We start from the raw sequence: 12656 nt of genomic DNA on the forward strand, positions 1-12656 counted from the left end.
ACACATTTTACAAGGTAGGCTATTTTCAACACTGAAAGGGAAAAGTAATTTAGGAAATCAAAGGATCCTCATAATCTTCTTTGATGTATGACATGGCTGAGTAATTGGTATAGGAATATAAGTAGAAATTAAATCCATGACCACACAGCATAGGTAGGACAACATGTGCGTATGCTCTTGTATAATATTGTCATAATAATAATTTACAGTAATATTACGTTTCTCTACTGTACTATAATTGTATTGCCTGTCATTATGTCTTCCACTATTACCATGCCCATACCCCCCCCCCCCCCCCTGCTATGATGCCTGAATTTCCCCAAGGGGATCAATAAAGGAATATCTTTATCATCATCAACAACAACAACAACAACAACAACAACAACAACAACAACATGTGGTTCCTATTGTTCATTGTGACTTTTACAAAATGTGTTACTCAATTGTATTATTATTATTATCATTATTATTAGCCTATTATTATTTTGGCTTGAGGAAAGTAAAAACAAATGGCGCAATAGCGCAACTCAGTGGCAGGCCAGCACACATTGACGGCACAGAGTGTTTCAATTAGAACCCAAATGTGTGCTTCAATCTGGTCCAATTTAGAAACATACTTTTTTTGTTCTTAAATTGCTCAAATCGAATTCCCAACAGCATCCTTTTAGCAACCGAACCCCCCCTATATGCACAACTACGTCTAGGCTACTACTAGCTCAGGACAGTTTTTACGTCAAATGTATATACTCTCTTTTCTGGACTCTTTTTGTATCACAAACAGTACTGTATTTGCAAATCTGGTATGTCATAAATGCATAGATGTAGCAGTACTGTCTATCTGTATAATGTATGTTATGATGAATTGAAAATGGGGGACCCTGATGTAAACAAGACGAAAGTATTTCTCTGGTCTGCATCCCCTTAACAATTGTGTGTATTGAGCTGTACTGTACTGTACCCATTCTGCAATCTGTTAATAAAGTAATCAATCAATCAAACTCAGCCACATGATTGCAGAATGAATTGGGCTACACACACGTTTTAACCCTTTCGACATGTCCTCCCTCTCTATCCGCAGCTATTCGTCCTCTCTCCCTCTCTTTAAACCAAACAGGGAACAATGTATCTATTTATTATTGATTATTTCTATTACTGACCTGCGAGTCGCCGCTCCCTGACATTTCTCCACAGTAAATCCCAGGCTTTGGTCGTGGAGTTCCGCAGCTGCTCGCTGAAAGACCGCCGGAGCTTTACTTTCGTTGACTTTCGTTTAGTCGTCATTGTAAATCCTTGACTCGCTCATCATAATAAAATTAATTCCTCTTCTTCCGCCGCTGCGCCTCCAACAGACGCACCTTCCCCCCCCCACACACACGCCCGGCGGGCGGACAGTCAGTGCGCCTTCGCCTGGTCATCTGGCGGAGTTACCATGATGTCACCTACTATTAACATTCTAACAGAAGAAGTTTACGGATCCTGTGGTGAAGTAGACTGTTTACTCTACCTCTACCCCCCCCCCTGTTTAGTATTATGGGTTTTTAAAAACGAGAAACAAGTCGATCAATTGACACGACAGCAGCACCCATGGTTTGAGGAGCTCTGAGTTCTGACCAGATGTGTGAGTCTCTGGCTCCACGCAGCCTGCAGACCACTTTCTCACCCCCCCTCTACTCCCCTCCCCTCCCCTCCCCCTATCACCGGCTCGTGTCCCTCCCTGTGACCCTCACTCACACTTCAAGACTGAGCATTCATTCACTGTAGTCGCACATTGTATCTTCATTACAATAATAATTAAAAAAATAAATAATGTAACAGAGGGAGAAATAAAATCGACATTTGATCTCCCCCCACCCACCCAACCCCACCCCAACTACCCAACCTCCTCCAATGTACAGTTTTTACGCCAAATGTATATACTCTCTTTTCTGGACTCTTTTTGTATCACAAACAGTACTGTATTTGCAAATCTGGTATATATGTCATAAATGTAGGCTATAGATGTAGCAGTACTGTCTATCTGTATGTCATGTATGTCATATATGTCCTGATGAATTGAAAATGGGGGACCCTGATGTAAACAAGACGAAAGTCTTTCTCTGGTCTGCATCCCCTTAATTAACAATTGTGTGTATTGAGCTGTACTGTATTGTACCCATTCTGCAATCTGTTAATAACATTTTCAATCAATCAATCAATCAATTTGGCCCACCTTTACAAATAGGACTACGCTATGTTTATTTGAACGCTTACTTAGACTTTAAACATTTAACATTAAGTCTTCCAGCCAGGGTGGTTGTGGATAGAGGTCCGACCTTAGACAGAAATGTGGACAATCGGCGCAGCCTCATTTACTCCTGTTGTGTCAATATCTGACACGCAGGACACCAGATGGCCTGTTACACACGCAAGGAGAGCAGAGGAGTAAACCAAGGAGAGATTTAGAAGAAAACCTTGGGATTTAGCACACACAAAAATGCACCTAACTGTTTCGGGAACCCTTGCATATAGCGTTTAGACAGGGCATGTCTTGAGGATAGTTGTGTCCAATCAATCATATTAATTCCATTGTCACCACCAGCAGGGATTGCAGGCAGCATAATAAGCATGATTCCCTTATACAGACCACAGTCTTAACATGGAGTGACTAGCAGGTGATTGACAGTTTTCCTAATGAATGAACCTCTAGTGCCCTCTGTGTGTCCTCTCTGTAGAGCTGAGCTAATATTACTTCATTTTCAGCTTAGAGGCTGGCCCCCCTTTGCTTGGTAATATTGCAAGGTTACATCGTTTGATATCTGGGTACCCGAGGCCACTCTGTCTGGAGAGACAGTTAGTGCGGCTCGTTTGACCATTTGTTAAAGTGAGCTAATGGCTAAACCGACCAGTGAACTGCCCTGCCCCTGGCCTGCATTGTGGACCGTCTGTCTCACATTAGAAAAACACCTACATCATCCAGGTGGACTCTGTTTAGTAGACCATCCTGCTCTGACATTGTGAGACTAATACAAACGATTTAAACATTACAAAAAAGCCTTGCAATGTGTATTTGCTTTTATTATAAAAGTTTGAAGAGTTTTTTGGTGTACATTTGAATCAAAGTGTACTCCTCCACACCACAACGTGTAAACAGCTTGCAAAAGGATGCCTTGAAATCACAAAGCGTTGTGTACAACACCCTACAGATGGAACATGTTTAAGAATGAAAGTTGAAACCTACTTTATGTCAGATTGTCATGTCGCCTTGCTGTCTGTCTGCATGGTTTAGAAACAGTAGCCTCTCACCAGAGCCAGCAGGATGCTATTTTCAACCCCACTTGTTCCAAACTCAGTGGCTAGAATGCAGCTTGCAGGACAGAAAAACTGTCTGTGACACACACACACACACACGCACACGCACGCACGCACGCACGCACGCACGCACGCACGCACGCACGCACGCACACACACACACACACACACACACACACACACACACACACACAGACACGCACACGTACACAGTCACACACACACGTACACACACACACACGTACACACACGTACACACCTTGTCTGGACAACCTGTTTCACGGGATCATATGACTCCTCTCCAGTGAGGAAAATCAAGCACCTTATTCACAGTCACATGAGGCAAGCAGAGAGAAGACAGTAGGCTATGCTCTACATTTATAGACAGACAGCGATCTGTGAGTTTGAAATAACAAGTAAGGTCTAACTCATACACTAAACGTTGCAAGAAATCTGACGTTTTATTGCATTCAAAATGGATTGATTGGTCTGGAGCAACATTTCGCGTGCAAGCTCCACCATCTACCGGGGTCGACTCCACAACTCAGTACCTTGGGAATTAGATAAGAGATCTTTGCCAACAACAAGACCAACCAGATAAGTTATTACAGGAGTGTTGTAGGTCTCGGTAAAGTGATATTGCTGAGATAGAAGGAGAGAGTGCTTTCCTAAGGCAGCTTAAAGGGGAATGTCACTCATTTTAAGAATTCACATTATGTTCTTCCTGTTCTTCCTTCCAGAGAGAGATAAGCCTCAGATCTGTGATGTCACTGGGATGTAATATCTGGGCCTGCTCCATAGACAATGAATAGGGCTCTGACTTTAGGAGGCCATCAAATGTTTGTGCAAGCTCTTACACGCAAACACTCTAACTCAGAATTCTATCTTATGCGAGATTGCACACCTGTAAGGGGTTAAAAAGGTCTATTCAGCCATCCATCACCTCCATAACCCCTTTATTGCTACGGATGGGCAAGGGGGGAAATAAGACTAATGGATGAGCGCTATCGGGTGTCCGTGTTGGTAAACAAGGTGTCCGTCTCCAGTTCCTTGGTGATTGACGGGGCGTGGAATACCTGGCCGGACGGGACAAACAGCGGCGTCTCTGTCAAACACAGGGAGTAAAAGTGATGGAGGGAGCGTGACAATAGGTTCTGACCCCTTTCAACGTGAATCATCGTCATAGAGGCAGAACGGCCCACCATCGTCTCTCCTCATCACTTCCCAGCAACAGTGTTTTGGGCCAGAAGCCCGGTTAGGTTTCGAAACCACTGTCTTTAGACCGGTGCCGTTTCAACATCGCTTAAAATTTTACTATTGAGATAAGATGGGGTTTTTCGAAAAGCGGGTTAGGATTCGGAATACAATTACGCACTCGCCGGTAACAGCATCCGCAAAGATTCTTGGAAAGTCCTCCTACGTCAGGATTAATATTTTGGGTTGAATGAAAGGCTGATTCATATCAGCAAACACAACGTCAGCTGGCCTACTCAGGTCGGGCACGATTCTCAGTGGGTAAAATACAAACCCACCCGCAATTAAAGTTGTTGTTATCTCAGGGGGGGGGGGGACTGTGGCAAGGCTGTGACCGGGCTATTTGGAGCAGGGTCCTTCACAGTGGAAGTAATAGTGGATGAAGAAGAGGAAACATCAATCAGCTCGAGAACGTTACCCTTCGGCGACTCGTTCGCATGTTTGTTTTGGACGGGCAACTTTCAGATCATCGCTTTCTCGTTTCCCTGCAAAAACTGGCACATTTTCTCTCTCTCTCTCTCTCGCTCTCTCTCAATCTCTCCCCCCCCCCTCTCTCTCTCTCAATCCCCCCCCCCTCTCTCTCTCAATCTCTCTCTCAATCTCTCTCCCCCCTCTCTCTCTCTACGTCTGTCTCCCTCCATTTATTTGTATACTTAGTATCCAGATTCCAGAGTATGTTTACGTGATTGCTGTGCGTGCGTGTGTGTGTGTGTGTGTGTGTGCGTGTGCGTGTGCGTGTGCGTGTGTGTGTGTGTGTGTGTGTGTGTGTGTGTGTGTGTGTGTGCAGCCTGTGTCCGGTGCCTGATGTGGAATGCTGCCCCGATAGCTGCAGTGGGAAAATCCCAGATGTGAGGAAAGCGATTTCTTCTCTGTGATTGGGTCATGTTGTTGTCCGGGAGGTCCCACACCAGGCCCCTTGAATAGACTGGGAGATTACACTTCCCAGCCTAATGGAAACAAGGCTCGGGGAGCTCTCCCCTGGCCCCTGAAGGCTCGTCCCAGGCATGTGCTATACATTTCCTGCCCATATATTCCCAAGCCGAGTTCATTTTTCCAGAGGAGACACACATGTGGTATATATCTGGGTTTAGATTAGGGGGGGTGGGGGAGGGGGGGGCAGAAGTCAGAGAGTTAGCTGTGCTCTTCAGAGAGAGAGAGAGAGAGAGAGAGAGAGAGAGGGAGAGAGAGGAAGCGGGAGAGAGAGAGGGAGAGGGAGAGAGAGATATGGAGAGAGAGGGAGAGGGAGAGGGAGAGAGAGGGAGAGGGAGAGGGAGAGGGAGAGGGAGAGGGAGAGAGAGAGAGAGAGGGATATGGAGAGGGAGATAGAGAGAGGGAGCACATTTCCAATCCATTAAACTGGCCTCAAACTCGTTTGCTTAGGGGACAGTCGTAACGTCATGTCTTCCTACCTAGTGGAGGCTTCTCTTTGCGGACTCGTTAATCTCCCACCGACAATCAATTAGATCTAGTCACCCGCTTGTGTTTTTTAGAGAATGATACGTAGAGAACGAGGCTTTCGTAACGAACAGTCCATTCGGATAATCACCATTAACGGTAAATCCATAGCGATGGGCGTTTATTACATAACTTTGCTGAAAAAAGGCGCCTCAAGACCGTGACGACGACGGATGAGGCACGAATAAAACCTCAACAGTTGGTTTTCGAAATCATAAAGCTGTGGCAGAAGAAGTGGCCGCTCAAAGAAAGTCCATATACATAAAGAGGCCCGAGGAATGCAACGCGGCCATGACAGGCGTCCATTACTATTGTTTCATTGTTAAACAAGAGGGAGGGAATGACAAAGCATGTAATGCTGTCAAGTCTGAGTCTGTGAAGGCTCCGCTGCCCACAGAAATCCATGGGAAAACATTTACAGTCACCCCCCACCTGGCCTCCATTAGAGCGGAATACGGATTTAATCACTTCTTCTTTCTCTCTCTCCTTCTCTCTCTCTCTCTCTCTCTCTCTCTCTCTCTCTCTCTCTCTCTCTCTCTCTCTCTCTCTCTCTCTCTCTCTCTCTCTCTCTCTCTCTCTCTCTCTCTCTCTCACACACACACACACACACACACACACACACACACACACACACACACACACACACCAGGTGGTGGGAAAGCACACACACACACCAGGTGGTGGGAAAGTGAGAGAGGGGGTCAGATGTAAAACATATTCATAATTGATTGATCCCAATGCTATTGTCAATCAAGTCGAGGTGCCTTATTATTCTCGCCAAGTCGTCCGTATTATCCAAAGCGTATTTCACGATAACAAGCCAGATCAGAGGTTCCCTGGTTCCTGAATGGACCCTTGAGATCGGTGTTCCACGAAACTGGGAGCATAATGCTGTGAATATTATGTTCAGCGCCCCGGTCTTAACCTCTTGCACAGTGGGGTATTTCTGCGTAGGCGTAGCGTGCCATTACAGCAGACACCGAATGAAGCTGTAGAGTTATGAGTAACAAAGCCTGATATGAGTGTCTGACGTAGACCATTTTACTGTTTGTAAAAAGAAAAACAACGATGTGTGTTGTTTTGGGGGAATTGCGCGCAATCTAGTCTCCGGGGGACAGTCTGGATGGAACCACGCGGTGTCCCACGACCTGTCCGTGCGTCGGGTTACCTTCGCCTGAGTCAAGTGCTTTCGTCCAGACTGTCCCCTGGAGTCTCTCCAATGGAAAGACAGCGGTGTGTAATAATAGTCTCACCAGGTATGTAAGGGCGTTTGAAACACGGAAGATCCTGACCCAGCTCTCACTGTGCGCAGAGTGGAATGAGAACCACTGAATGACGTGCCTTCAAACGTCAAAAGAGTCACGTGCGGTTTGGAGACAGAAGCAGCGTTTTGCCTTTAAAATAATGTCTATAAGCCTTACAAAAAAGTATCATGGTAGTTTCAGTTTTACCGTGGTATCAGCCATTGTATACCAGCCATCGCTGGTGATGTCGGGTGACCTGATCTGCAATGCTAAGCTAGTTTTGGCTAGAGATTTGTCCTTTTCTTAAACTGCCGGTTAAAATTCTAAATCCACTGCCTGAGAAATGGATCTCAGAAGGCTTTGTTCACGGGGACCGCAGCTGCATGAACCACAGACGAAGCGAGGGGCGACCTATTAATAGTCCATTCATTTTCCTATAGCTGCCGCAAAGACCGAAGACTCGGGATCCGACGGAAAATATGTCACCCGTGAGAGGTCTACATGTATCACCATGGTACCACTTTTGTGCTAAAATAACACTGTGGTATGATCCAATTTAAACCATGACACTGATGGTAATATCGTGACATTTCCATAATGTTTCGGTCACTACCGTCATGATAGTTTCTTGGAAATACCATGATACTTCTTTGTAAGGAAAAGCTGTGGCAGTGGGGTGTGGTCAGAGGAGCGTCTGCTGGGAGCGTCTCTGCCGGACTAGCAGGCACAGCTGCAGTTAGTCAGCTTAACTAGAGGCTGCTGCTTTAAACCTTTCTCCTAATCAGTGTGTGTTTGGTCTTTCAGTGAGATGATGGAGCGCTGAGTGTGGGCTGAAAAGCCACCAGACTGGCCAACTTAAAAACAACTGGTGTGTGTGTGTGTGTGTGTGTGTGTGTGTGTGTGTGTGTGTGTGTGTGTGTGTGTGTGTGTGTGTGTGTGCGTGTGCGTGTGCGTGTGTGTGTGTGTGTGTGTGTGTGTGTGTGTGTGTGCGTGTGCGTGTGCGTGTGTGTGTGTGTGAGAGAGAGAGAGTGTGTATCTTCCCTGTGACAAAGGCTACGGTTGTCGATGTTTAAAGTGGAATTTCAGGAGTTTTAGAAACCGTTTCATTGATCAATAGTCAAAGATCCTTTCACAACATCCAAAGGTGTCACACCAAGTCTGCCCTACAAAGGCGAGAAGCTGTAACTGTGAGTAGTGAAACAGAATTATTACAACAAACTTTATTTCCTGTCCTGCCGAAGGTATTGTACAAAAGTATAGTGTCAATAGTATTTAAAGTGTCAATCTCGAAGATCTCCATTTACATGTGAAACATGTCTGTGAAATCTATTGCTGAATGTGGTAACACAATAGTGAACGAGCCTATGGCCCACTGATGAAAGCCCTTGCCTGTGCAGTATTACCATGTATTATGAACTGGGTGTCTGTGGCGACATTCCAGGGGAAAGATCACGCTTAAAATATGTAAATAAAGTACTAATCGACCACAGTGGAAAAGGAACATAATGTACATTCTGTTCTAGCCATACAAATATATATTTACATATTGCATCGAAAATGAACAATGTGTACGTATTAATAAGTATGTATATTGTGTGTGTATCAGGGTTGGTGGGTGGGTGGGTTAGTGTAGTGGTGAGAGCACTCGCCCGTGACCGCGATGACAATAATCTAGTATCTAATCTACTACCAATCTTTTTTTTTCTTTATCCACTTTTTCTCCCCATTTTTTCTATTTTTCTCCCCATCCCAATTTCGTGTATCCAATTCTTCCCTCCCCTGTCTTGAACGTTGCTAGACTATGCCTCCCACAGGTCGGTTGTTATAGTGAGGACAGAAGCCTTGCATCACGTGTCCCCTCCGGTACACGAGGAGGCAGCCTGTCGCATCTTATCACCGCAGCAGCTCGAACTCTCAGTGGCGAGGAGTAACGTGTGGGAGGCTCACTCTGCCCCCGTCACTTCCTGCTTCCGTCGCACCGGCGTCACCAAACCGACCTGTAGGAGTCGCTGTCCACAACGTCAAATCCCCACCCACCGGCTTTCCCACCCTCTAACACTTGCCAATTGTGTTAGTATGAACGACCGGCCAGCCGGTAGCAACGCCGAGAGCTGGGCTCGAACCCAGCGTCTCCTGCGTTAGAGGCGAGCACCTTGCCCACTGCGCCAATCAGCCGCCAATCTACTACTAATCTAATACTAGTAATAAAACGTCATTATATTACTTATATAACACGTAAATATATGACTTACATATAATGTACGTACATATATAACATAACGTACATTATATATCTTTTTTCTTGTGCTTTATTTACATTTTGTGATGAGACCGTGAAGATGGAGATCTTGGAGATTGGCACTTTAACAATGTACCTACACCGTTACTGCTGTTTGCCTATGTGGGGCAGAAGAAGAAGAGAAACATTTCACGCATCACAATTTTTTTTTATCATTTGTGATCATCTGTCACAATTCCCTGTTGTTTTTTGTAAATCATAAAAGAAAATCTGAAAGTCACATGAAAATGATCATGACCATTAACTCCTTGCCTGCCAAACCCGAGAAAAGTCGAGTTTCTTCGCCGACGGTTTAGTGCCAAACCCTACTTTTCTCGGGTTTTGATCCTTTGATCTTTTTCCTTTGATCCTTGTTCTAAACACTCGGCCGGAGCTCCCTGGGTCTCCCTGGCACATCTGCCTACGTTAAAATTGCAATGGCGATCGAATCCTGCCAGGTGGCAGTATCGCCTACCTTTTGAACTGGGATAGTTTAGTGTGGGGACACTTTTATTTTTGTCTGCAAGAACTCCTCCCCCTCAGAGGGAATCAGGACAGAGCGGTCGCTCTGAGGCCATGTCCAGACTAAAACTATTTTGGTCGTTTTAGGCAAAGTATTTGACCGTTTCCACCATTCTGCCACACGGAACTGCGTTCTGGCAGCCTGAAGACGATACTTTCTGATACCAGCTCCCAGAGTGCGCAATTCTGAAGACAAGCGATACTGAACCGATGACGCATCTCCCTTAATCCGCATGCAAACCCAGACAAAAAAAAATAAACATGATACATATGTCTTATATGTCCTGGCTAGAAGTGTTTATTAAACACCGGGAGTTATTATTAAACAACAATGGCATCAGAGTAGTTGCATTTGTGTTACAGAAGCTAGACTTAAACTTAAGCTAACTAGAGATTAGCGTCCCATAGCTGGCCTTTTTTTCTGAAAACCCAAGCACATATTGTTCCATAGCATACGCCTTCAGTTGATCATGTCAAATCCTCTCTTACCTTGACAATTAAAAAGCCTCCATAATTTTGTAAATAAAGCTGTTAGCTAAATAGCTAACCAACTAAATACAATAGACAGTGGTATCCTGAGGTAACCTTATGACAACGTTTGCTAGTCGAAATCACTGGACATACACAGGGACAAGTTAAACATCAATCAATTAATTTATTCCAACAGGTAGTTTGAGCTGCATGTGAGCCGCGGTCTTTCTCTCCTCTCCTTTGGAAACTAATGACGTTACGATAGCTCGAAAAGCACAGAACCGGCCGACACAAGTTAAGCTGCTAGCAACAGACACTATAACACTTCCGGTCGGGGGTTTTCAAAATAAAAGAAACAGGAAAGACATTTATTTTGTAAATTTGTGGCATGCACTTATTATCATGAGAAGTTTTCGTTTTTACGGAAACCTTAAAACGAAACGAAAACGAAACAGATCAAAATCGTTTTAGTCTGGACAAGGCCTGAGATTTTATCGCTTCAAACCTATTTCCCATATACACAATTATACACATATACACGAGTAATCGCGATCGCGATGGGATCACTGGGATTATTCTTTTTGGAGTACCTTCTGGCTAAGGTAAGGTCTATTCTATGTCTATTTTACCGAACCTAAAACATATTTTTGTAACAATCACAGTGTCATATTTTACCGGACCTAAAACATGCTTTTGGTAACGATCGCAGTTTTTAGTTAAAACGACCCCTCCCCCCCCCTGATGATTCTGTGAAGAGACATATGTACATGGTATATACCTTTGATTTGGAAGTATTTGGAGTTTCAGGCGAGCAACCCGAACGATTTGAGCATAATGCATATAACGCGTCATATCTCGCGATTTATGAAAAAAGACTGGATTATTTTGTAAAGGGGCGATGTTTAGCATGGAATAGCGCAGAAACTACAGTATGTAGAAATGAACTGGTTAGTCAGTGTTGCACTATGAACAATGCCTGTCAAATGAGCCATACTATTGTCTCCATAGCTATAATACAGAACACACGATGGGTCCGCAAACATCGCTAAAATTGTCAATAACGCTGGCGCCATTGAGTAAAGATGGGAAAAGAGCGTGGAGGTCAATGAGTTAATAACTGATGTCGATTTGAACCGAACCACACGTCCCACAACGCCATGGGAACAATGGGTCTCATTCCCCAATATTTCCCAAAGACTTCTCTTGGAACCGACTGAGACAGAATCGACGACAAGTTCACTCTGAGTCCCCAACGCGTGGGGAAGATGTCTTAAGTGTCTCAAACGATCACAGCTGAGATACCGGCGATGAGGAATGTCACCATTCTGAAACATGAACGCGCATTCCCATCTATAGTCATTTGCATACAAAACAATGCCTCCAGAGCTCCTCATAAGGCAGGCTCTGTGCCGTGTGCAAATGAAATCAAGAAAAGTCAAGACACACCTGTCCAGCTCATTAAATGCAACTAATGATGCAGCAGTGTGAAAATGGTGGCGGAAGCGCTTTGCGACCGATCAAAATGAGATTAGATTAATGTATTGTCATCATTATACAGAATACAGGCTCGTGACCACCTGCCGCAGCGCGTGCACCCCCCCCCCCCCCACACACACACACGCTCGCAGTACTGTATAGTCTATGTGCGTAATGAATGAATGCAGTAGGCTTATATTATTCTAATGACTTGTTTTATTAGGAGATCGCAGATACTGCGCTGCATAGTACAGTCCACACGCTAAATCGTCCCCGGACCCCGCAACCTATAGACAGTTCCAACTTCAGTGTGTGAATTACGTTAATCCACCACAGTTTCACCCTGGCAAAGCAAATACTCATGTGATCTGTATATGTTTATGTCTAACTAAAATCAATCAATCAATCAATCAATCACAATTACAATTGGCCAGTTTGTGAAATTAAGGCCTGCCTCTTATATAAGCCTCTCTCTAATAAAGGCCTGCTCTTTGCAGCTGAGGTAAATACAAGACCTGTCCTATATTTGAGGATTTACGGTATCTACTAAATCCTAATGAAACAAGTCATTAGAATAATATAAGCCTACTGTTCATTCATTAGACACGTAGGCTATACTGGCGCACACAAGACTTATGGAATATTAATGCAGTCTATTTCCACATGAT

At 44.6% G+C, this 12656-nt stretch overlaps 1 protein-coding gene across 3 annotated transcripts in view; it reads right to left on the reverse strand.

Annotated features, from left to right (window-relative positions):
- Positions 1-12656, reverse strand: part of stard13b (StAR related lipid transfer domain containing 13b) — a 126567-nt gene that overhangs the window by 49095 nt on the left and 64816 nt on the right. The window contains exon 1 of one of the 3 annotated variants that reach the window (XM_084322952.1): positions 1158-1498. The exons of the other annotated variants lie outside the window; for them this stretch is intronic. Within the exon in view, the coding sequence (XP_084179078.1) occupies positions 1158-1281 (124 nt within the window). The 5' untranslated portion in view covers positions 1282-1498. Of the gene's footprint in view, positions 1-1157; positions 1499-12656 lie in introns of those variants that run through there. 3 annotated transcript variants of the gene reach the window in all.

This window comes from Notolepis coatsorum, assembly GCF_963971535.1.
Source record: "Notolepis coatsorum genome assembly, chromosome: 1".
Taxonomy (NCBI): Eukaryota; Metazoa; Chordata; class Actinopteri; order Aulopiformes; family Paralepididae; genus Notolepis; species Notolepis coatsorum.